Raw genomic sequence first — 26,791 nt, 5'->3', positions numbered from 1 at the left:
AGACATATATTTGAATCACGGTAATGTATTCAAATATATGTCACAAAGCATGTGACTCAAAAGTAGTCAGAGGTGCCACAGAATGGCCAGGACCAGTGTGTGCAAACATCCACTCTGGTGCATCCTTTTGGAGACCTTTTGACCATCTTGGAAAATTGTACAGCCACCATGCGGATCAAAGGTTTCCATTTCTTTTAGGAAGAAAAGCAAACACATTTGACTTTGTCACTGGAAGACAGACTCATGACAAATACGTTCATTTAACACTTGACCGGGGAGGTTAAACTGTGCATCTGCAACAATTTTGGTTCAAATGCCACAGAACATTAAGCGGTAGACAACCCATTCAGACACAAACTTCAGCTGAACTGACGCTTTAAGAGCTACGCTCCGTTTGACTGGCTCATGCTTCTACATGACATAAACCCATGAGATAAGGAAAGTAAAGGTACAAACTCTTTTGATGCTAGAAGCTATGCATTACTACAAATTAAGTGATCTTATGTAATCAGATTGTAAAACCACTCAATTGTAATATACAAACAATACTTATTTAGCAAAGATGAAGATAAAATGGAGTACAGTCCATGACTGGAAGGGTTGAGACCCACTTTAGCAACAATAACTTGTAGATGTTGTGCTTTCTTCGACTCTCAGTCTTAAATATCATTCTTCCTTTGAATGATGACATTCTTTCATTCTTTCTTTGAATTGCTTCAGTTCCTTAAGTTTGGGGAACATTTGTTTTGTCCCAGTACCTTTCAGGTCCTATCACAGTTTTATTCATGTAGAGGTCAAATCGTCATCCCCCTACCACTGTGCTTCACTGTTGGTTTAGGTGTTGTGGTACATTAGGTTTTTCTGTACTGCAAAAGTCTACTTTGGTATCACTTGTAATTTAAAGAGGGCTTTGGTCCAGAAGAGCAACATTTATTCAGATGCAGCTTTTTTTCTGGAAAAAAAGGCCTCCACTTGGTATTCCTCAAGCTAGAATTGTTTTGTCTGTGTTTAACTGCCTGGACATGCATTATAATATTGATGGTTTTTGCAATTTCTCTAAGCTTTTCATATATTTACCATTTGGGTGAATTCACTGCGACATCAATTCCTGGGAAGCTAGGCAGCTGCCATTATCTTATGAATAATTTGTCTCACTATACCATGATAAATTTGGAAATTCTTTTTGTTTTACTTATAAAATAATTACAGTATCTAACCTGCTCTGCGCTCTCACATTTGAGATTAGATTTAAATAATTTAAGAACTTTGTAAAAACAATACAATGTTATCATGTTCTAATGCATTAAATCCTAAACTTGGATGTCAGACCATGACGACAAACAATTTTAATCATAATTCCACATCTGTAAAGATGAACATTTATTTGGATGTTGCGTGTTTTTAATGTACAAGCCACAAAAATAGCTAGGATATATTTGCCTTTTATTCCTAAAGGTTACATAGCAGAAATATTATTTAATGTGACACTCTGTTCTTAGGTTTGGCATAATGTCATGAGAAGTGTTGATGCTGAAATGCCACCGAGCACAGTTGGCAGAAGACGCTTGAATGTCACGTCAGGATTTAGTGCAACAGATGACCGGTGCTCAGTTGACGTTTAGCTCAGTTTCTACACCAGAACCCCATGCCTATTGACTTTGAAACATAATAGTTAGCTGTAACGGATTTCCAAACTACAGCAAAATACAATGGCTTGTAATTAATCGGGCGGTCAGTTTCTTCCAGGTTCTCTAGCAGAGGCCTAATTTGAATGGTGTTAATGATTATCCGGCAGCAATAGTCCTTTCATTTTATATGAAATCTGTATAACACTTGGAGAGGAGGAGGGAAATGGTTATGGCTACTAAGTGAAGGGCATCACTTTTAAACTAAAAAGGTGGGAGTAGGATGAATGCATTATTAAAGAACTTTTGTACGAGGGACATTTAAATGTCTACATTACTGCTGCACTTGTTCCCACTCTGAGCCCCATATCAGCTTTGCTAATTTGTTGCATCACTGAAGCAGTTCCATCCTTTTATGTCAAGTTTAGAAGAAACTATGCACATGTTTTCCCCTTATTTGTTAATGAAATAATTGTTTATGGGTTCTCGATACGCAAGATTTGATTAGGATTTATTTTTACTCTGAAAAAATGTTTTTTGGTTTTTTTTTGCGTTTTTGGGTACACAGTTGATCGTTGTCCAGATCTATTGACATATGAACGTGTATAAGTCAATGAGTTTATAATTTTTATTGAAAGAGCATAATCTCAAGATTTTTTTAGAATCTTGGGAGAATTTTGAGCTTGAAAAGTTGTCTTTTGAATCCACTAAAAAGTTTATTCCAACCCTACTTAAGTCTGACCTGCCTTACCCTTCATTAGAATATTCCCCCACAGTATCGGACCCCGTTAGTCCCCCTTTAATATTCATTTTTCTTCTCACTGCTGTTTTTGTGCATATAACAACTGACAGCTGTAGCCTAATCACATACATCTTCTTGGTGTCAAAATCAGGTTCTGGTGGCAAATCCCATATTCGCAGCTGCCCTCAACCAGCGTCTCATTGGGACAGGATGGACAGCCGGGCTGCTGGAGAACTTCCTGTACAATGGCGCTCCAGAAGACCGTTCACCCGGCATGCCACCCTACAACTGGCGGGATGTTTACAACTCCACCACTGAAATCCTGAAGCTCCTCTCCAATTTCCTGAATGTACGTAATATGTTTTTTGGGTTTTTTTTTTTTAGTGCAAAGCATCTTACATTTTCGAGATTTCTCAGCCATTTAGGTTTTGAAACTCAATTCTTATCATTAAATTTGCTGAGCATTTTACTGCTCTTCCATCTTTGCTCTAGTTGAGTCTTTCCTTTCAAGTCATTTATTTGGTTTCTGCTTGATATTATTCCTGAGATTTTTCTTGGTTGAAGTTGACGCTGGAAAACGACCCATGTGACCTTGAAGTGCTTAAACAATAGGTTAGTTTGGTAACATAAATAGAAGAAAACTCCCCACTGAATATATACTTGTACTCACAACATTACAACCACTTATGTCATTCTGCGTTTTTCCCCTGCGGGGCAATCAAAAAAGCTCCGGCCTGTTTGGGCTCGGACACAATGACTCAGAGGGAGTCCTGTGCTGTTTGGCATCTGGATATTGGTGGCTGAAAGTCGTGCTCCTCTGAGTTTGCAGGATTGAGCCTGTTTTCGTCAGCCTTGTGTGCATTTCTGTGCAGGCTTGATCGGATTGGGATCTGGAGAGTTTTAGTTTGGATCAGTGCCTATGGGTTCATTAGTGTTTTAAACCCTTTCCTGAGCAGTCTTTTGTGATATGCTGGGAGATGATACTGTTCTTTTTGCCATAGCGGAGTCGTAATTACAAGACACAAGACATTTAGGGTTTTTCAAGACATCCTCATGAACAGTAAAACCCAGATTATCGCAATATGAGGTTTTCTAATTTTAATGTTGATGTATTAGTCACTTTAGATAATTACTTCCTATAGCTGGTTGGAATTGTAGCAATCTAACATAGTTTACTAGATCGTGTAACTAAAGTAGAAGCTCACTGCTAAAAAGTATACAATATTTTTCATTCCTGTGTGTCCACATGCCACAGAAACGCAAGACAGATGCACAATAGTACAACAGCAGCAATAAATGTGATTTTGTAGTCTGCATCGCAGGCACCAATAGATAAAGTAAAAAAAAAAAAAAGAAATAGGCATGGAGTCAGTAAGCACACTACAGTCGTCTTTGTTTGTTTTTGATGCATTATGAAGAAGTGTTTGCTAAGTAATTATAAATAAATACTTGAGGGATACGGCTGTCCAAACCCAGTAAAGCAGTGGCCACAGTAATAGTTTTTAGATATCCTTCGGATCACCAGATAAAATAAAATGTTTTAATCAATGACACGTTTGAAGAAATTTTTAATCACAATGTTGCTGCTTACTGACAGCTTCAAGCAGTAACGTGGCACTTTTTACCCTCTGTAAAGTCAAAAAACTTTGTACTAAGATTATTTGAGGCTGCAGCATCAGCTTCCTTGTCAGCATGGTTTCTCTTTTGCTCAGTCTTGAGAGAAGACGGAGTCTTTTGGATCAGTCATGTATCTCTAAAATAATTGTCGGTTTACTTTAATTTATTTTTGAATCTTTTTGTTCACAACTGTCTCATCTGTCATCTGCCAGAACATTAGGGGTGCCACAATTTGTTAGCTGGGTGTGTTAAATCTAACATGTCCTTGTTTAGCACAGCACTTTATTGTTTTCCAGCTCTTTTGTTGCAGGATCTATTCACTGCTATTGTTCACACCAAAATCAAGGCTGCAGCTTCTTGAAATATCCCTCCATCTCTCTGCTTTTGTCTTTTTCCTCTTTTTGTGGAGACCAACCTGAAGAGGATTAGTGCGTTTGCTCATTAAACTCTAATACCTCTGACTTTACAAACTGTCAAGATCTGTCACCGTAACACATCTATGATAATTATATAATGAAAGCACTGTCACAGGCTAGACTGAAGTAAATGTGAAAGGCCATTAAACAGGCCGCTGTGTGTAAAAATACACACATAATATGGTTGACAGTGATATATTGACAGTCTATAGCAGTAGATTTTTCTTCTGTCTCTTTTTTCTGTGCAGCCAATATATAAACACACTCATAATAATTCACCAGCAGGTAACATGGTAGTGTAAGTCCCTGTGGTATACCGTACATAATATTGCAATCCGTTTTCTTAGTTGATTTTGTTTTCAGTCCAAACACATAACAGAGCTATTCTAGCATATTTTCTAGGTTTGTTCACTCCAGTGGACACATGCATATTTATTGGAATTACAACTTTTTTATAAGCAGGGGAATAAGTTGATGTAAAATTATCCTTCATAATACACCATGCTTAGTAAAAGTACAAAAAAACCCCACATTATTGAATGTCATTTTGCTTAATGGTTCTTTAGAGCAAAGTGGAAGGCTAAAAAAAGTAGGCAGTGCTTAAAGTGCAGGTACAAGAGAAGATTAAAGTACTTTGCTGACATCTAACATAAGTAACAATTTTTTGTGAAATTATAACAAAAGATTCAAACCCCAGCATAACCCTGCTTTAAACTTCTCTAAAAGTTTATCTCTAACCCATGTGTTGTGTTTCTTGGTCTTAATTATGCTACGAGGCTTTCACAGAACAGCTGAACTTATGGGATTAAATTAAACTTGGGTTGACTCTATTTACTATGTAACTTCTGAAGGCACTAACACCTAATTTAATTTTGGGGTATTAGCGTGAAGGAGGCTGAATATGATGCATAGCACACTTTTCAGAATTCTCGATTAAGACTGCCGCTATACTAGATCACAATTTATTACAAATGTAATTTTACTGTTTAAAATTTATATTTGTTGAAGGATTTTTAACTAAGCATGGCCACATTTTGGCGGTAGGTGGTGATAATATCAACATTATCAAAAAAATAATAGGAGAATTCAAAAACATCCTGAGCTTTGCTAAAGAGTTGCGTCATAACCCGGTGGTTATGTTTTTATCTTGTTTCTCAAAAACCCACTCCTCTCACCTCCATTTTCAGTAGCATAAACATTTTTTGCATGTTAGTGTAAGTCTATGGTCATGTACTTACTTTATTTAAAGGGTTTGTTTACCCAATGTGAACAGCAGAAATGTAAGTCCAATATTGCTGTACATCATCCCGCAGAATAACTACAAAAAATCCTTCATAATAAAAGACTTGGACGATCTTAAACGTATAAAAAGTAGTCCCTAAATTCATGCCTAATTGCACATTTAAAGGCAGTGAATGAAATTACTTCACCCATCCTCCTTCTATTTCGTTAAAACCATATTGAGCTTTTGGTGGAGCAGATAAAATAATAATTGCCACTGCATCATTTGCATCCCTGGGAATAAACTCAATTAGTTGCTACTAATAACCCTGGTCTGATGCTCACAGAGATTAATACACTGCTTCAAATGAATGCTTTTTTTTAATAGAATAATATTCAGTGTAAGCCATTGTATGAACTGCTGGAGGTTTTTCCCCCCACGAGTATACAAGTTTAAAGGATAAACAGCAGAAGTGATGGTTCGCTCTTGACTAGAACATTGGCTGTAACTCATCCGGTGTTTGTGTATCCCAAGGAGATCAGCTCATCATTTAAATTAGCAGCCATGTTGCAGCTGTGTGTAAACAACTGCGTGTGTGGTTTCGAAGAGAAAAGCCGAGCTCTCAGCATGGTCTGGTCTTTGTTTTTTTTTTTTTATCAAGCTGGAGTCAGATTGATGACATAATTTTGCTGAAATTTGGCTGCTAGCCCAGTGGTCTTTGAAAAAAAGCTAAATAAAATTCATAAACATCGAGTTTGTGCCCTCGAGGAGCATCTTGACTGTTTGGACTGAGGTTAACAAAGAATGGTGCTTATGTTCCAACATGACAAAAGAACAAAGTAAACAGACTGGAGAGGCTCTGAGGGACTTGTAAATGCAATAGATGTAAATTTTCAGGCGTGTAGGAATATTTCTCTCTTTGGGGGGGGAATAGGGTCAGTTTCATAAAAAATATTTTACACACTGAACACCTTCTGTGGTCTATGTCTGGTATTGAGTATCATTGTATAACTTGTTGTTCAAAGACTAATGGTGACAATAATCCCTCCCAAGGACATGTTTAATCAAATAAACATAGAAAATAAGATATGTCTTTAGTCTTAGCAATATCAAAATGTGGCTAATTGATGTCTAATCCAGTTTAAATATTTTATAGTTGATCCAGTGCCTAAAACAAGGCTGCCTTTTAGTACTCAACAGAAACTGAGTTGGTCCAAGATTTTTGGGCTAAAAAAGTCAAATTTTTATGTTTTCTCAGTTAAAGTTAGACAAGAAATTAAAAGTAAAATGTCCATGGATATTTTGCTTTTAGTGGTGTATAAATCACAGTTGGAGGTAATATCATATTGACTTTGAATCACTATCACTTTTAAATTAAGTATTGCAATAATATATTCAAGTACAAACTGACAACTTCTGTATATTCTCACTGGAATAGGGACAGTGCTGGAAAACCATCTGTAAGACACCATAACTGACTTAATACTGTGGCAGCGATTACTCTTTCAGCAGCATTTTATCCAAAGAAAACATCCACTTATCATGGGAAGGCTTAGATCAATGCATTTTGATGTTAGAATGGCCCAGTCAAAGTCCAGATGTTCTGCAGTACGCACAAGCTGGCACCAGAATTATTCAGCAGCACATTTTCTTCCCTACATTTTTCTCAGCCATTATCCAAACTTTTGGCCCATCCAGCTCTTCAGTGCCCTGTTATCCTCTCTATTATGTACAGAACAAATGGAGTAGCTGTAATATTTTCTGCCATTGCTTGATATAGAATGCTGGCTGCTGGGGGGGAAGAAATGATAAAACTATTGCAGCACTGAGATGCGTGGACATCTGTCAGGTGTGGCTGCCTCCCAGGATGGCTAGCTCATTATCGTCTCGTGAAACGAGGGGACAAGTCTGCAGAACAGGGGAGTGTTACCAAGCCTGTATCTCATTTGCCCGTCTCTACTGAAGCCCAAAACATTTTCCCACCCCCCTGGCAGCTCCAGATAATTTGAACTACACTCTGTGTGGTTTAGTCAATAGCTGTGTGAATGGCTTTTTTTTCCTCCTAAAAATCCATCTGCTGCTCTTCTAATGAGGTTATTCCTGCCTCAGCTTTATTCCCTCATGTGAAATCCAGAAGTTTGAATAAAAAGACAACCATTCTCTGAAAAATACAGGGGTTATAGTAAAGTAAGATATTTTTTTTTCTTTTTGGTTTTCTCTGATTTTGTTGACAGTGTCTTGATCTGAATAAGTTTGAAGCAGCTGCGACAGAAACCCATCTGGTGAACAAAGCCTTGGAGCATCTGAAAAATGACACATTCTGGGCTGGAGTTGTCTTTGCGAACCTCCATCCAAACTCAAGTCACATCCCTCCTTATGTGAAGTACAAAATTCGGATGGACATTGAGGAGGTGGAGCGCACCAACAAGTTGAAATCAAGGTATGGGCTTCTCTTATGACCTCTTTCTTTATCTGTTGTTGGTTCTAACTTTTTTCACAGGACTTAACATTAGCTTCATCATAAAAATAGGTGTATGTTGCTTTCATTTTACCTAGTCCTATGAGTTCTCGGAAGGACTTTACATACAGCCACACTGTTCAGGTCACATTAAGATGACTTTTATAGTTTTCATCACTAGTAGCAATATTCTTACAAATAGTTTGTAAAGTATAAACAATCAAAAGTAGGGATGTAATGGCTATTTCCTACACACAAAAGACAAGTTGGATGCTGAGGTGTAACTTGATAAATCCTAAACTGTCCACTGCAGTTTTAAATGTAGGAGATGTTCTAGTGCAGTGTTTCCCAACCCTGGTCCTCAAGGCACACTGCCCTGCATGTTTTAGGTATTTCCTTGCTTCAGTCCAGCTGATTTCAATTGATGACTGATTAACAGGCATTTGTTGAACTGCAATCAGTTGAATCAGGCACGTTAAAGCAGGGAAACCTCTAAAACATGTAGGACAGTGTGCCTTGGGGACCAGGGTTGGGAAACACTGTTTTAGTGATATTTCTGACTGTGAACTAACACATTCTGATTTCTGTGTAACAAATTGTTTGGGAGGGCCTAGGTACAGACAGTGAAACATGACGGCAACTATACATAGGCGTGAAACAGAAAGACAATAACAATATTAAATATTGAGGTTAGAAACAAAGAACCAGATGAACTAACCAGAAAAAAGATGGTACAGACGTGGAAAGGAAAATGCAAGGAAACCGAGGGAGGAGACTAAAGGAGCTGAAGTGAGGCTCAAAGACTAAAAGGTAAAAAGCCTGACAGTAAGAGCTAAATACAAAAGTACAGGAAACAGAACACAAGAATAAAGAAAGATACAATGCATAAAGAAATTACACAACAATGACAGAGAAATTGCAGAATATATCAAGACCTACGAAACATGAATAGCTAACAGGAAAAAGATCAAAACCCAATAAAAGCCCCAAACCCAAACACCCAAGGAACATAGCACTAAAATGCCGCTTGTGATTTTTTGAAGAAGTTACATCTGTCTTATCTCAACTACCTCAATTTTTATGTTTATGGTTTCTAGCCCCAAAACATTAAAACAGAATAGTTTTTTTGTTCATTTTGACTGCATTTTAAGTAAAGTTGATGGGGGGGGGAAAAAAATAATTTTTATAAATGCAGAAACTTTCTGTAGTTTTCTCACTTACCTTTTGTTAATCAGAACTGACAGTAGCCAGTTTATCTAGTATATCTCCAAGTATTTATGCAATGGTAAACTTTTTCTTTAATAAATAAGATCAAGATTTAATCCAGAGGAGGAGGGTTTATGTTCCACAACACCATTTTTTTTTTCTTTTCAGAATAAGTTGTTTATTTTATTTTATTAATGACTTTCAAAATAGTCAGGATAGATGCCTTGCTGCTCAGTTTGTGGTTTACTTGCCCTTTCAAGCAACATATCATTGTCTGACTTTCTTTTTAATAAGGTCATGGTCTCCTGGAGCCAGGGACAACTCCTTTAACGACCTGCGCTACATCTGGGGAGGCTTTGCTTACCTGCAGGACATGATCGACCACGCTGTTATACGACTGCAAACATCAAAGTCTCAGCCGCTTGGTGTTTTCGTCCAGCAAATCCCATACCCTTGCTTTGTTGATGATGCGTGAGTACAAATGCTTTTCTCTGTTACCATAAGTGTGTGATTGGAGATAGAGGAAGGAGGTTTTCAAGGGATACCACTTTATCCACTCGAGGCGCTTCTCAATGTTCCACATGGTTATATTATGGCCCTATTAGTTACCTATGCACTTTTAGATTTCCCTGCTGAAAAAATGTGTCAGTTTATCCATCATACTTTTTTCTTTAATACATTTGCTGTTATGCTTGTGTCCAATAGCGAATACCTAAAGAAGAGAGGGAATTTGGTTATATGTTGAGGGTCAGCAAGGGAGGTAGAATCAAAGAAAACAGCAAAACAGCCAGAGTAAGTCAAAAGTATTGATTTTAGCCAAACCACAGGAAGTTTTCTTATAATTAGGTTGTGTTTAATTATTTAAGATACCAGTCAGAGTTTCAATGCTTTCCTGTATCTCATTCTCTCCCAAGTGCACCTTCTTCAATTTCTTTATATGAAAATAACACATTTCTTCTTTCAAATAAAGTGTAATACCTGACAAAGATAATCTGAGTATGTCAAACACAATGGAACCATGAACTCAGCTCTCCACCAGAAAATAGTGAAGAAGAATTTCTGACCATCAGCTCCTGACCTTATTCAAAATTCATTCAGTTTTGGAAATTGAAATATGCCACAATTACTTCACAGTTTGATGGCAGTTGTTGAAGTCAAGGTTGGCTCAACTAGTTGTTCTTGGTTTGAATAGCTTATTTTTTCTTACTAAGTGAAATCATAATTTGAAAAATGTTAAAATTGGGTAATTTAGAATTTGCCAAGGCCATCTTTGGCTGGTAAAATTAGTTTGATCTGAAACATTTAACTGTGACCAAAAAAATAGAAAAGAAATTACAGGGGAACAAATGGGTGAAAGACAAGAATGTAAAGGTTAAACCCTAGTAGAGTTGATTAATTTTTCTTTTAATATTTTGTATGTCTTGAGTCATTTTACTTTAGTACCTTTATTTACTTTAGTAATACATGTCCTCCTGTTTTTCTGAGGTATAAATATGATGTGACACAATGGCCAACTTTTCTTAGGTTCCCTTCAAGATAGGAAAGACAAAAATCATAACATTCAAGTAAGTAAGGAAGAGCTCTTTCCCAGATGTACAATCAAAGAAATAAATGTTTAAAACAGAGAGGGCTGTGACATTCAGCATCAAATAGAAGATACCACACGGAAAAAGCTTCCAACCATGCAGTGGTATTATCTCCATAAATAAAAAAAACAGGTGATGTCATCAATAAGATGGATAATTGTAATAAAATTCAGAATCAATTGCGTATTGTTTCTCGCTATGCAAAATTTAAACAAGCAAAGTGGATATTGGTAGATTCTTGTATGAAAACATTTAACTCAACTTCAGGTCACTTGACTTCATACAGCTTTTAATGCTACATGTGTACAGTGGCATTTGAAAACACAACAAATATTTGCACAAAAAGGTGTCTTACAGCTTTCCAGAGACCAACTCTTTGCCTGTCAAGAGATTTGGACAATTTCTTTAAATTATTAACATTGAAAACTACCCTTTTAGATCTAAATTATTCAGAATGACAGCACAGAAAGTAAGAACCATTAAAACACAGAAAGCCATGTTGTGGAAAACTGTTTTTCAGCCTCAGTTATTTTACCAGGGAATATGATAGAAGAGGTATTTTGACATTTTTGATGTGTTAGTCCATTTCTTGTTTTTGTTCTCAAAAACTAAATGCCTCCTTTGCTTTAATATGTGATTTAAAGTAAAGGACAGATTTAAAACGACAGTAAATGATACCATCTGAATGGAATAATACAATCTTGCTTGCTTAAAAGGGAAAGTGAACATCAACATGTAAATTTACTAGATTAGAATGCACAGTCTAATTCTCATTTGAAATACTAAAATCCACAATTATTAAAATTACACAATCACAAAACGGGAATTAAATACATTACAAAATAAAAACAACGCTGACATTATTCAACAGCCACTAGTCTTATATAAGGGGACATGCATCAAATAATCAAAGCTGATGCTTAATCTCATGCTTGGTTTTGTAAGTAGATATACAGCAGCATCCTGAGCAAACATATAACAGACTAGAATAGGTCAACAATTATACTAAAAACTATAATACCCAATATACAACCCTGAGGTACACTAGATTTAATAAATAGACTTTTTATTTTAATTACTATATGATTTTTTCCCCTGTTATTCTAACATGACTTAATATACATTTGATTATACTAACAGAAAATGAACTATTAAGTTTATCATATGTAATTTATGCATACTGAATTGTTTTGACAGTAGCCCGAAGCAATCGCATCATTGGCTTTATGAGAACTTATCGTGCTCTTTTTAAACTTTGTTTTTTTCCTTCAAAACTTACATAAACAACATTTCCATCATCCAAATATTCTCTACTGAACCCTAAAGCTCATGCTTGTACCTGCGTTAGCAATATTTTTCTTTTCTCCTACCTCAGTTCAACCCTTTGCATTGTTGGCAGTGAAACACCTGAAGAACCAGAGCTATCTGGGCAGCTTCAACAACAGCTGACCCTGTTGGCATTTTCAACATGAGATAACCAAACTGGTTTAGCTCCCAGTACCGTCTCTTACACACTGAGCGCAGGCCTGCAGTGGCAGCGTGGGATGCAGCCAGACCCCTGCAGGGCCCTGATATCACATAAATGTTCTTTTATCAGCAGCCTTTGCTCTGCTGCACGTTCCTAAATCAAAGGCATGTCTTGTTTGGATCCTGAGGTGCTGCTCCACATCAGCAGGTCTCACATTCACAAAGAATTGATATGAAACAGAAACAAGCAGAGATGATCTATAGCGATTTTTATTTTATTTTATTTTTTTACTTGTTTACAAGAACAAATTCAACTGAGACATTCAGTTTTATATGCATAGACCATTACCTCAGATCAGCAGCATGCTGGACTAATCGATACTGGTGATCTGGAAAATTCCACAAGAAAATTGTGGAAAAATATGTCTTTTAACACACAACAGAAAAAATAAAACATTTGTATAGGTCCTTTAAAAATGAACTGGCAGTATCACTCCTAGTATTAGAAGATTTGTTTCTTCCTGTCTAAATTCACTGAACATATTGGGACATATTTTAACATATTCTACTAAAACTAATTCAGCTTCAGAGTTACAGATCTAAGCAGCTGTTGCCACCAAAGTAATTCTCAGAGTGTAGAACTATGGCATGTCAACGCTGTCTGAATCAACAATAAGAGCTTGTTAAGGCTTGTTGTTTATGTTCCTGTGGGACATTGTTGCGATCTCGTAGCATTCACACTGAGCGATGCAAAGATACTTTTTACAGTAAAAGTGGTGGGTTTGTAAGGAATGTGATACAAAGATTAATTCCTCGAAATCTGTTAGTTTGATGGCTTCATGAGCAGGATAAAGAAACTCAATTCAAGTGAAGCTGGTCAATCTGGACTGTTGACAATGATAATGATCACAATGTATTACTTCTCAAATGTACAAGATACAAAAGAAAATGCATTTTCTCCAGGTTGCAATAACCATATGCAGTGCAACTATCTTTCTGTTAAAATGTAAATTAATGCAAGCTGAACTGTAATCTCTCTCTCTCTCACTTGTGAAAATGATTAAATCGTGGTGGCCCTACCTCCTACCTGATAGGTCATATCTTATATAATTTTAAGCCATGAATTTATTTTTATTGCTCTTTTCATTTATATTTGTGAAAACTTTAAAAAAAATGAAACATTTAAAATATTCTAGTATTCCAGATTCCAGTTAGATGAAATATTTGTATCCCTTGCAAATTGAGGTTTAAAGTAATCTTTTAATATTTACTCTTTCAGTCTGACTAAAATGTTAATTGTGTGGGCTTAACTGTATTTTTTTTCCCATTCATCTCCATTGTTATATTTTGTTATTGCAGCAGGATAATGGTTAATGTTCCACATTTCTTATAAATGTGAGACATTTATAATAATTGTACTTGTAATTCCAGCTGACAATAAATCCCAAATCAATAATTAGTAGCTTTTAGCAAAGCATTGTTTCTAAAATTTTGGGTTAATAATCAATAACTTCCAGTTTACTTGGGGTTTAAATAGTGTTGACACAGATGTCAATATGTTTTTAACCAATTTTCAAAATAGGGAAAAGAAGGAGAACATACCATTTACTCAAATTTCTTTATTGTCATAACTAAGTTGGGAAATTAGTGGAATAAAATTGCTAAGTGCCTAAAGTTGCCCACTAAAGCATTTGATGTAACTGGAATTTCTAAAAGCCAAGACTGAACAAAGGCACTAAGTAATTTTTTTCCTATCTTTCACATTGGGAACAAGATGTAAAATTAATCTATAACAACCACCTATTTTGTGGATCTTTACACATATTGGATGTTGTTAGTTATGAAACCTATAACTAAGCCCTGGCATCATGTTTATGTCAACATCAGTATTTGTGTTTAATACTAATGTTGAAGTGTTGAAGTTCAAAACAACTGAAAGTTATTTGTCACTCCAATTTTTATTGAGGGATGATCATATTAATACTGCTGTCAGATTTAGGTTATATTTTAATATAGCCAACATGTTATATTCCAGTTCCAAGCAGACTTAGCTCTGCTGTTTGGTCAAACGGAGTGACTTGTGAGTCAAGTGCTCAGAGGTCACTCTGATAGAGCTTTAGATGTCTTTCGCTGGGCTTAAAAACTAGCCAGAGTTGCAGCCAGCACCGCATCCTCCATCAATCAGCCTTTTATGGCAGAGTGGCTGAATAGAACTCTTAAGTTTAGGATGGATGACAGCTCCCATTGAGTTGGAGAACATTTAAAAGACTTTGGGAGCACCTGGTCTGGTGGGAGAAAAGTTGAAGTGTTGGAGAAGTACTTTGACAAACACATAGACTGTTCTTTGCATACCAAATGCCAAACGGCAGCAGTGTCCTCCATTAAGAGTCTCTGGTGAGACAGCTGGACTGCTCAGAAGTGCAGGAAAGATAATTTTTTGTCCAAAACAGATTTTTATTAAGGCACCGCAGCATGCAAGCTGAAGACCATTGTAGATTTTTTCATTTTGAGTATGAAGCATTTTATTTCAAGTTTGAAAGCGCTGAAGCAAAAAGCCATAAGAGCAAGGAAGTCTAAAAAACTCAAAACATTACATATCCTCACGTTTGAAGTCAGGAGGGTTATTAGCTGAGATTCACATTCTATGAAGAAAGACACTTTCACAAGAAGCCGGCACTGCATCAAATGCAGATCTATTCATTGTACACAAGCAAAAGCAAAGTATGCATCAAACTTTCATCAGAAATTGGCATGCAGACATAGTAAATAGAAATGTCTACTTTCAGTTCTAAGGTTTTAAGACTTGGGCCATAATAAAAATCTGTTTTTTGCCATGTTCAAAGGTCATATTAATTTAATCTGCAGCGTACAAAAACATACAATCCATGCTGTCATTATTTCATACACAGAACTTAGGCCAAAATTAAAAGATGTGTGAAAGAACTAAGAATCATGAGGTTGAAGAACCGGCTTTAGCAACAATGACTTTGTTAATCTCTTTATTCGGTAAGAAGAAATTTGGCAAAACTTCTTTACAACATTGGTTTAGTTTACTTAGGCTTGTGGGCAGAAGTCACTTGAGGCTTTTTAAAGACTTTCAATTAGATTGAGGTCTGGACACTATTTATTTTTTTTGTTCCGACATCTGTTGTTGATTTGCTGCTGTGTTTGAGAGAGTTGCATGTGAACATCTTATGGCTTCTTACTTTGTCAGTCTCTGAATTTGGTTGAAAATTTTCTATTAGAATTAAACATGGTGTTTAGCAATTGAGTAACTGACACTGACACTTCCTGTGCTGTATGCTAATTACATAATTGTAATGTTTTATTGGCAATATTAATATGTTGCATTATATTAATTAACCTGTTTCTTTTACTCTCCTATTTTGGATTTGGATTTTTTTTTCCCAGTTGAAAAATATTACATAGTTTCTCACATTCTAGTTAAAGCATTTTCATTTGCTAAAAATATTCCAAACAGTATATATTAATAAAACTAGTTTCTTTATGTTAACATTTAACTACACTATGAAACCACATTTCTATAAAACAGAGAAAAAACTAATTATATAACTGCAAATGCAATTTGTCTATTTGGAAAATAAACAGAAATAATTCCTAATATGTGATTCTTAAAAGCTATAAAAAGAACCTAAATAAGAAAATACAGGCTATTCCTTTCAGTAAGTCCTTCACCTTTTCAAGCACAAAACCTAAATGGTATATTTGTTAAAAATGAGACCGGAACCTTTTTTTTTTTTTTTAAGCAAACCTGTGAGGGAGGTGAGTCTTCTCTTTCTCGATTTATCCGTTTAACAACTTCCCCAAATTTAGGCCAGCCTCAAAATGTTACCAGAGCCCCACGGGCCGCCTCAGGTTCTATTACTTAAGCACCTTTGATCGATCAGCAGATGTATAATTCACGAGAGTCTTGGTGGCAAGGTTGTCAGTGTCAGACACAGTGTGCATGACTGATCTCCTCCTCCTCAGGGAGAAAACAGTCACAGAAGGAGTTAACTCACACAGGACGTCAGTCGCTACAGCCTGTTTGGAGCAGATAATGCCAGAATTAGTATTCTTGCTTTATGTGCATCTTACTGGAGGCTTTCATACATATCAGTTAGCTATTTGTGACTGTGTATCGATTTAATTATCTCTTCAAAGAGACAATTTTATGTACGTAAGCTAGTGCAGGGTTTTGGATTCGGTTGATATGGGTGTGAACGTTTAGGACACGATGTCAAATGATCCTTTCCCTAATCTTCTGGGATGTCTTTAGAAAGACGATCAATTTCTTTAGGGTTATGTAAGTGTCCTCAAAAATATCATACTTTCTCCTATTATACTTTTAATGCAGCAGGACTTTTATTTCTTGCAGCTCACCATAAGCACTTTTTGTTTCGATACTGTTTTGCAAAGTACCACTGTTTATTGAGAACCCTGACTTAAAATTGTTTTAACATTTCTTATTCATGCTTGAATACAGATGTCTAGAACTGTGAACCTTTCCTACACTATTAGTTATAAATATTTACTCCTTGTTATGCAAACCGAAATCCGTTTTATTTACAGAGCAATAAAGCATAAAAAAATAATTTGCTTAACCCCATTAAATAAAAAATAAATAATACAATGAAGAGCAATAAAAGCAGAACATACCACAATGGCTTAATTACAGAGCAGCAACACCATTGACACAATAAAGGCCAAGATGAGGGTTTTAAAATTTATTATTTGGCACCCAGGCAGCCAACCTAATATAATTTTGATATTTATCTGCAATATTGTTAATACAATGCCTTTTAACGCCAACAAATATGTTAAAATAACCCAATCACCATTCGTTTTCTAAAATTTATCAGAATATTCAGAAAGAACTTGACAAAAAAACAAATGACTTTCTGTTTTTTTTTTTTCTTCTGTGAATAAATATAAAACAAAATCTCTAAACCACATTGTCAGTTTTACTTTAACACTTTTGACTAATCCTTACAAGGAATGTCAATTATGTGGATGGCACTGTGATTGGCACAGAAAATTTCAGAGTAACCACTTTAAATGTTGACTGAAGGGATAATTCATGGTAGTTTGTGGAGAAAACTGTACGGGGAAAACGGATTAAAGATGCAAAAGCATCCTTCTGAAAAGAAAGATTGATGCATGAGCGAACTGATCCTTAACGTCAGGAATTCAAAAAGATTTGTCCAGAGTAATAATAGAACCTAATTTCTGCACGCGCTCTGGAGATGTGCTTTCATCAGGTGTTTACCGGTATTTTCTCGATACAAAGGCTCCGTTCCTCCAGCGACAGCAGATTCTCCGTGGTTCGTTCATCCTTCTATTTGTGCTGAACAGAGCTTTGCTTGCACTACATCTCCGGTGTTTATAGATATGCAAGCATTAATGTTGAACACTTTGTCAAAGCGTATTTGATATCTCTCCTTCACTGTCTCATAAATCAAAGGAAGCACTTTATTATATTGGCAGCATAGGAGATATTGACATGGCATTTTGGTGGCATTATGAAACCAGTTTAATATTGCCTTATTGTGTTGTAACGGCATCAAATCGTACATCATCTCAGGCATGAGCTGAAGCACTAAATGCTCGATTGAGCTGATGCACCAACTTTATAAAGGTTAGCTCAGCGTAAAAATGAAAACACCTCGAAGGCATCGAGTCCATCAATGCTGCTCAGATTGTCTTGTTTGTTCTTTGGGAATTTAAAACTTTTATTATCTCCGAAGGACATTTCATGTCCTTTTGACTCAATAAATGAAGACAAACATTGTGGAAGGCTGCCTTTGTGGATTTAACATTTGTTTTACATCAGTTTTGTCCACCTAAAGCTAACAAAGTCTTTCAGAGTGAAGTATCTAGAACTTACAAAAAGTTGTAATTTTACATTACTAACTTTAAATCACAGGCACAGCCTTGCGTTGTCTAAAATTAATTCAAACTGATTTGTCCCTTTTTTAGTTTTAATCAGCAAAGTTGCTTAAATTTGCTAAATAGCAGGTTTTGTATTTGTTTCTTCAAATTCAAGAAAGTTACTAAAAGTACATTTGTTGTGCATCTAAACAGAAAACCCAGCGTAGAAATAGTCTGAGCTTTCCCTGTTCAAACTTCTGACTGTCTTTCTTTTTTTATGTTTTAGCAGAAAAGTGAAAGGAAAATGTTATTATTTGTTCAGTTTTATTTAGTAGGCTAGCTGGAATGTTTCAGCAAATGTCACCAAAAAAGAAGCACCCAGAAACTTTGTAAATGTACTTTCTAATAATCTGTTTGGCAGGTACAATTTCCATGTTTATAACCACGGTGAGTGCTCTTTGTGAAGACGGACTTCTGATATTATATGGTTGCTTTCCTCAATGCCCAGCTTTATCCAGAGTATTGGAACAATTCTACCCATGTTCCTGGTGCTGGCCTTCATGTACTCTGTGTGCATGACCATCAAAAGCCTGGTGCTGGAGAAGGAGCTGCGGCTTAAGGAGGTGCTGCGGGCCGTTGGTGTTCAAAATGGCGCACTCTGGTCCTCCAGGTTCACAGAGAACATTGTTCTGCTCACAGTTCCATGTGTGCTCATAAGTATCATGCTCAAGGTCAGTAAGATAGGGTTGCTCAATTGAAAGTATCAAAACTCAAAGCATAAAATGTGAAGGTTATCCAAGCCGATTTTAGAGCTTTTCAAAGTCCACGAAGTTTGGAACCTGGAAAAAAATTTTTTTTGCCTACAAGTAAATCTCACATAGGTCATTCTGGACAAAAGCTGTTTATGCTTTGTGTTTTGGTTCTCTCTCTCTTTGTTAATCATAACTAATTGATGAGCGTAGAATCAGATCATTATCTGCAAATCTTCTAATCAGCCATATCCGTCTAATTAATTAAGCATGCAACCAAAACTGCACTTGTGTTTTCTTCTGTTCCTGTAATCAGAGGATACAGTTGTAATTGCTCCTCTTTTATAATTTGGGAAGTGCATGTTTGGTGCTGTGTGTTTTTGTGATTGCAGAAATAAACACAAGCTGTTGCGTTAAAAGAAACCACGCCTCTAGTGTTCACACGGTGAAGCAGGACCCCCTTTAAATGTTGCACACTCTTCAAAAACTTCTTGTTTTGACGGCACATTTAATGAAGTAAAAATGATGGTTATTGGGGATGAGTGTAATCAATTTGAGCAGTTTAATTGGAAAATGTGGCTGATAAATAAGAAACCGATACTCGAGCAGCTGGGTTAAATGTAATTTCCCATCAGCCTAATGCATTTGCGAGCTCTCAACAGTTTGTAAACATTAATAACAATAAATTGAGTTAGTTGCCTGCTGCGTAGGAGCCAGAGCAGTGCCTGTGCATTCAGATCACAGGCTCGTTCTAAATGATAATTTCACAGCCATTTTCAGCACATTAATAATAATTGTGAATCAAATGGTAATTATCAAACGCTGTATCTGGATAAGGTCTACCAACAAGCAGTTTAGTCACATGCACCTGGGTCCTCCGTCATTGCGCACTTGTTTTCTCTTCCATTATAGCAGAGATAATGATTTTACTGTCTGGCACCCAGGTGGATTTATTTGCAGTGTTCCCATACATGGCTCCCACATCAGATCAATTCAGTGAAGGAGTTGTTTGATCAACTTTCCAAATGGATCTTTTGCTGTTCCCATATTTCTGCTTGGTGGTAAATATTTTACTCCAATAACTGCGTTCCAAATCCATAGTATCATCACTGAAGGGTTTAATATCGGTCAGTATTGTGAGCCAACCAGCTGAAGAACTGAAGAGGTCTTTCTCTTCCCTCACTCACCCCTTCCACAAACCAAAATGAAAAGCCTTTAATGGAAAACTCCAAGAAGCCACAATTACATGCTGTGTGTGAAGCAGCACACTTGATGCCATGTTCAAAGAAAGAAGGAACTTTGTGTGACATTTGTGTGATAGACTGTTGTGTGACCCCCTCCTCACAACACCACTGGCACGGGTCTAACAAGTCATCAGTCTCCGCCACTGACCTTTCTAAACCAGACACTTCTCAGGATGAGAGTCCCAACTTGGTCAGATGCAATGTACCTTCGAAGAAATGACATTTTTCATTTCACCTTTCTGTCAGCCACTACACAGGAGGTTGAATATGAAGCTAATTATTAGATTAATCTCTTGTTTCAATGGGCCTTCTTATGCATGATGTGGGTGATACATGTGCTGGATTCCATTTAACCTGGTTGTCATATTAAGATTCTGGAATGATGTCACTCTCAGTTTAACTGTGTTCCACCAGCAAGCTGGAAACCTCATTGGTGTTTTCTATTTATTACAGTATTTTAGGCTAACGCTGTAGCAACTCATTTATTAAAGCTCTTTTCACTGAGCGACAGCTTGTTGGACACACAACTCTTTAGTCTTAAAGTAACCAGCCTATATGTGGAATTTGGAGGCATGGATGCTTCTCCCCATCAAGGACCCCTAGTAAAGAGAAAGCACCATATAGACCCAAGGGATGTGTTACTGATGTAGAAATCTTGAATTGTTTTTTTCAGGTGCTTGTTGGCATCCTTCTGCTTCATTGTGAATAGCAAAACAATAAATTACGTGAACCGCTGTCACCTCAGTTTGGTGAAGTTCTAGTATCGGTACCAGGTCAATGTTGTCCATTTTATGTTCTCTAATAACCGACCTAATCAAGTAAATGTGAGCCACGTGTTCAATATAATGTATTTTTTCTACCAGGTTCATCTCTGCCTTCAGGATTGAGCAATTCTTTCACACAGATGTTTTCTGTATACTCTAAGCAGTTGGGGATCTATAGTGCTCTATTACATGGAAAAGGCAACAAAATGTTATCTTTTCAAAACCTTATAGAGACCATCCAAAGTCCAGTTGGTTTATGTTTTTGTGTGTTCTTGTTGTATAGTGATAGATGCCTACCAGAGACTAAAAAAAACTATGTTGTATTTATTTTACTTTCATTCAGAATTCAGCTATCAACACATTTATCTATTGGAGCAAAAGAAAATCACTTCTGAGTTTAAAGAGAATGCATCAACTTATTGCATAAGTTTATTACTGCGCACATTTATTAAAAGCTCTGTTGTTGTTTATGCTGCTAGTTTCTTATTTTAGATCTGTGGTACAAAATGTAATGTAGGATGATACATTACATCTGTACCAAGAAATAAACAGTGGTTGTCTTTTCTGGTAATGCTCCTTCACCTTTCAGATTCCTACGATCGCTGGCGAGCTCTCTTCCCATGTACATAACCTTAGCATGGATTTATTCAGTGGCCATGATCGTTAAAGGCGTTGTTTCTGAGAAAGAGGCGCGGCTGAAGGAGACCGTGAGAATCATGGGCCTGAGAAACGGCATCTATTGGCTGACCTGGGCGATTTCCAGCATGTTGCCGCTAGCCATCAGTGCTTTCCTTCTAACTCTGACACTCAAGGTGATTTAAGGAAAATTTAAATTTGGCTCAAAGGACCTGACTCTAGTTTTGGAGAGATTTGGTCATTCATTAATCTTAGTAATAACAATAGCTTTATCCTAAGCAGCACTTTGACCTTGGAAGATAATTAATTTACCTCAATTGACCTTAAATGTTCTCTTTGATTTTAACAGGCTTTTACATCAAGGAACTTCTCTTTAATGAGATTTAATCTTTCTCAGAAGAACCATATTCCCCAGTAGTGCAATGGTTTCTTTTAGTTAGTTACAGAAACTACAACTGCATTGCTGATTTTGTTTAAAGTGAATAGATTGCAAGCAGCTCTCGAAAATTAGAGAATGGTCCTTCATCAAACAGGTAGAGTAAAAGTGTTGCACATTAAAAGGGTATATATATATATATAACATTTTTTCAAATTTTTCCTCTATATTTAGGCTAATAAAGGTACTTCTAAAAAAATTGGAATATGGTGTAAAAGTGCAATATTTCTTGTCAATCATCTCAGAAAGATATTATTTTATAGAAAAAATAACATAGATTTACATATTCCAAGCCTTTGTTTATTGTAATTTTGTCGATTATGGGTTACAAATAATGAAAACCCAACATTCAGTGTCTCAGAAAATTTAAATACCGTGGCCAAACTCGGTATACATCACTTCGAATAGGTGTTAACCAAAATCATCTTTTACTCTGCCGGAACTAGAAAAGCCATACAAATTCAGAAATTGTAATATGAACTGAAACCTCTCTGTTCATTTTTGATTTCCTCAAATTGTTGAAAATTCCCCAAAAGGTAAACTGGAAAGAGTACAACCAAAAGGAGAAAGGACATGCATGATGTATCTGAGTTGTAGCTAATCAAACCTGCTGCAACAGATGGATGGAAATCTGTTTTGAACAAGAGAGGTTTTAGTCATGTTCTAAAATAACTCTGTGTGGTCTGTTTCTGTGATAAATCTGCTTTGATGATCATTCTCTTCCCAACCTGCCTTTGTGATTACCTCTAGGAACTTTGCAGTGTTTTTGAGACTAACTTTTCTCTCTGTCTTTTTCACCAAACTTTTCACACACAGTACGGCAAAATCCTGCAGTACAGCGACCCCTCAGTAATCTTTGTCTTCTTGCTGGTCTTCTGTTTGGCCACCATCTCCCAGTGCTTCCTCATTAGCGTCTTCTTCTCTAAGGCCAATTTAGCGGCGGCGTGTGGCGGCCTCATCTTCTTTCTCCTCTACCTGCCACACAGCCTCTGTTACGCCTGGAGGGACGTCATGGGTTTCAGGGCCAAGGTGGCTGTGGTAAGTCCATCTTTAGCTCTAACGTTTCTTTTTTTATTATATCTTCTCCTGCTGTTATTATAAGTATGAGTGGATTTTATCCTCAGTGTTATTCCAAGGTTATATTTGAACTATTTTGATCAAAATTTCAAGTCACAGTTGTTCGTCCTATGTCTATTGACTGATCCTTTAAAAAAAAAAAAAAAAAGACCCAGAGTATTTTATAGTGAAAGGAGTGAGTTCACCTCTAGCACCAGTAATATCCATCTCAGATTTGTCATCGTCTTTGCAAGCCAACAGATGGTAAAATGGGATTTGTGAAGTCTTGCAAATGAATTAAGGATGGTAGTGACATTAAATGACAATGGGGCTGCTTTTAGGAAATGCTTTTTGTATTCATGATGTCTCCATAAATTTTTGTTACGGTTTGTTTGCGCTGCTATATTTTCACATGAGGATTCTCAGAAAAGATTTGCATAAATGAAAAGACATTTTCATTGTATTTTCTCCTGTTTCTGAGTAACAACAAACAGTATAGCGCTGCTCAACTTTCAGTGTAGCCTTTCTGTGTGACCTTCATTAAACTTGTGGTATTATTTGTCTTCACACCGCGTGTTGAAGATAGAAGGATGTTAAATCTTGATTCTTGATTGAGGTGTGTGCCAATGCATCCTTAAACAGCATTTTTGCTGATGCAGCATTTTGCCTGTTTCAGAAATGCTGCATCAGATGTTTTATGGTCACTGTTTTTATGTTGTTTCACTGGACAACATTGTGTCCTCTTATAAACACAAACATTAATGTGTGAAGTGAATGGAATATCAAATGGAAAGTCTGAACTTTGACTAGACTCATGGCAAATTCTACACCATGAATTTGCTTTGATTTAAAGTATCCAAAGTCTCTGACTTTGCTGTGTCTCCTATGGCTTGTGGAAAACTGCAAACAGGGCTATATGTTTCAACAATGAATTTATTTCTTTTCTTGACACTCGTTCATTTCAAACCTGCTACAGGCATAGCGAACAGTTCTCCGATTTTGACACCTGAGCGGTAGTTCCCTGCATTTCTTCCAGAGTTACCATGAGCCTCTTGGTAGCTTCTCTGATTATCAATCTTCTTGGGTGTGTCCAAATTCATGGCTGCTTCCTTTGAAGACCTCAGCTTACCCAGTCAATGTTCTGGAATATGTAGGAATTTCAATATACCCAGCTCCAAACAAAAGCATTTGTTTACTTTTATTGCAGCACTGACTTAATGGCACATTAGAACCAGTCTTTAAAGTCCACAGTTGGCTGTTCAGTGTTGGAAACAAAATTAACTCCTGTTTAGATTAACGCTCTTATTAGGTCTTGGAAAAAACCCTAAAGGGTCATTTGCATTTCCTCCCCAAGTTTGGAACTGCAATTATGACACAAACCACAATCCAATTTATTATTTCTCTCTGTCAGAGTGCCGGTCTCTCTGTGTGTAGTTTCCCTTTTTTCATTCAGCTCAGATAAAACCACATCATTCCAAGGCCAACACACCCCACCCCCTAACACACACGCACACAGCGGCCTTGATACTTTGGTTTTTAATCTGAACGAATTTTTTCCATTTTGTAAAGACAATATTCACCTGTGTGCTGAAGGGAGAGCTTCAGGCAGTGCACAGAGGTAAAACAAAGACAATTCTGCTGTGCTTTGACCACTTCCTTTCTTTTTTAATGAGATAGAAATAGGAGAGGGGCTAAACCTCCTTTGTACTTTATAACCAGAGATATTTTCAATTAGCCATTAAGTCCAGGAAAATCCTGAAAATTGCTAAGCTTCCACAAAAATAATGTGGAACTTTTCAGGCTCTTCTTTGAAATCAATTAATTGATCTATGGTTTTATGACAGCAAGCAGTAGTTACATGACTCCACTGGCATACTCTGGAATCCACAGTTGAAAGAAGTGTCTTAAAAAGAAGGTCATTTTCACAATCTGTTACATAGAGCTTTGTCTATTTCAGCATTTGTTCTGAAACACAGTACAAAGTCAAAGAGGAAATGACAGTTTAGTTTATTTAGGATTCACATTTAGCTGCAGCAAAGCAGCGGTCCACACATTATATAATCACAACTCTAAAACAATTGTTAAAACTTTAATTAAACCAAAACAACATAGTGGATTGGACTATAATTTTGCATTTCTATAATTGTTCAGATTATTGATGTTTATGTAAAAATGACTGCACATCGCTGGCAGTGGCAACATCATCCGGTGGGCATGTATTCTTTCAGGCAGTGAAATCAGAGACAACTTGAACATGGATGTATAGAACAGAAAAAATATAAACATCCTTTATTGTCTCACAGTGGAACAATCCAGATGTAACAGGGGCAAAGTCCAGACCTAAAAGGAATTAAGAATTTGTGCCAAAATTAATTTTATTAGACCCTCTTTTTAATTCAAACGATTTCAAAAAAATCTAAGTTCGTTGAGACCACAACAAAATACTTGGAATTGTAGTTCTGCATACTGCAAAATATTGACTTAATGTGCTTGAACTATATTTTTTTCTGTAAAAGATTTTAGTAAAAGAATGTACAGTGTACCCCCACTTATTTTCATCTTGGAGATAGAATAATAATTATATCTAAGAATAAGAATGGGTACAACACTTTGTAAAGGAGACTTTTTTAGACAGAAACGTATTTATCCCTGTGGGGTTCTTTGCCTGTCATTCCAAGAATACCGGTCATAACTGTCAAAAATGAACAAAAAGAGTAGCCACCTTGATTACTCTTTCTCTTAACAATGGATTTTGTCCAAAGCCAGCTGAATGATGTCTAAATCTCCAGTTTGACATGTGTTCAATAAGAGGGGGCTTGTTTTGTCTGCCTCCCAACTTGTGCCCTTTTCTCAACAGCCAAAAGGATTGGGCTCTTGTTGTTTTGTCAGCCGTTCATACAGAGGTCAAGGATGGGTGGCCCTTCGCCCCGCTGTCAGCCCTCATCTGTTGACTGATTGGCAGATGGGCAGCGGAGGGCAGTGCAAGATGCTGCCAGCAGGGTTAGGAGGCAGGCAGGCTAGAGGCTTGGCGTCAGCCACAGAGCTGCTCTCTCGCTTGTCCTCTCTCTACATCTCTGTGTAGTTGTGTAACCTCGGCTATCCGTGATGATTCGTCTCTCAAGCTTCAGCAAACACTTGTGCAGGAGTATAAATGCTGCGAGCAAATGAGGTGTGATGAAACAGCTGGCGGGCAACATGGCAATGTGGAACGAGGGGCCATGGCAGATGATGTCTCACGCGGGCAAACCATCATTTGCAATTTCCCGCTGTATGAAAAATCCAACAGATTTTTGTTTGGAGCAGATGGATTCGGCTGTCCATCTTGTCGGGTGGCAACAGTCTCTCATGGCATCACCTAAATTCGGTAATTAAAGATGGTTTTTCAACCATTTCTTTTCATTAGCTCGACGTTTTATGGCGCAATCATTTAGTTCATTAATTTTAAACAATTTGTTTTGGAAATACACAAATTTAGTGACCTTTTTCGCATTCTGTCATGTTACAACCACAACTCTCCATTGATCTTGTTAGGATTCTATGTGCTTGATCAAAACTAATTGTGTGATTGTGAAGTCAAATGGAAATGATACAAGGTTGTTAAACTTATCATTCAGCCACCAATTACTCTGATACTTTCTAATAAAAGTAACATAGCTGTTAAATAGAGGTCACCTCTGTGTAATTCAGTTTAATTTT

At 36.8% G+C, this 26,791-nt stretch overlaps 1 protein-coding gene across 4 annotated transcripts in view; it reads left to right on the top strand.

Moving 5' to 3' along the window:
* The window catches only part of LOC116732982 (phospholipid-transporting ATPase ABCA1), a 188,758-nt gene that overhangs the window by 46,433 nt on the left and 115,534 nt on the right, over positions 1–26,791 (top strand). For 3 of the 4 annotated variants that reach the window (XM_032583601.1, XM_032583602.1, XM_032583599.1), the window contains exons 12-16: positions 2,519–2,716; positions 7,857–8,062; positions 9,581–9,757; positions 18,719–18,941; positions 22,856–23,077. In XM_032583601.1, coding sequence (XP_032439492.1) covers positions 2,519–2,716; positions 7,857–8,062; positions 9,581–9,757; positions 18,719–18,941; positions 22,856–23,077 — 1,026 coding nt within the window. Of the gene's footprint in view, positions 1–2,518; positions 2,717–7,856; positions 8,063–9,580; positions 9,758–18,718; positions 18,942–21,556; positions 21,780–22,855; positions 23,078–26,791 lie in introns of all 4 variants that reach the window. The other variant, XM_032583600.1, reaches the window with a different exon arrangement.

The sequence above is a fragment of the Xiphophorus hellerii genome, chromosome 14, assembly GCF_003331165.1.
Source record: "Xiphophorus hellerii strain 12219 chromosome 14, Xiphophorus_hellerii-4.1, whole genome shotgun sequence".
Classification (NCBI taxonomy): domain Eukaryota; kingdom Metazoa; phylum Chordata; class Actinopteri; order Cyprinodontiformes; family Poeciliidae; genus Xiphophorus; species Xiphophorus hellerii.
Note: the sequence above shows the minus strand (reverse complement) of the source record. Positions and strands in the feature narration are given on the sequence as shown.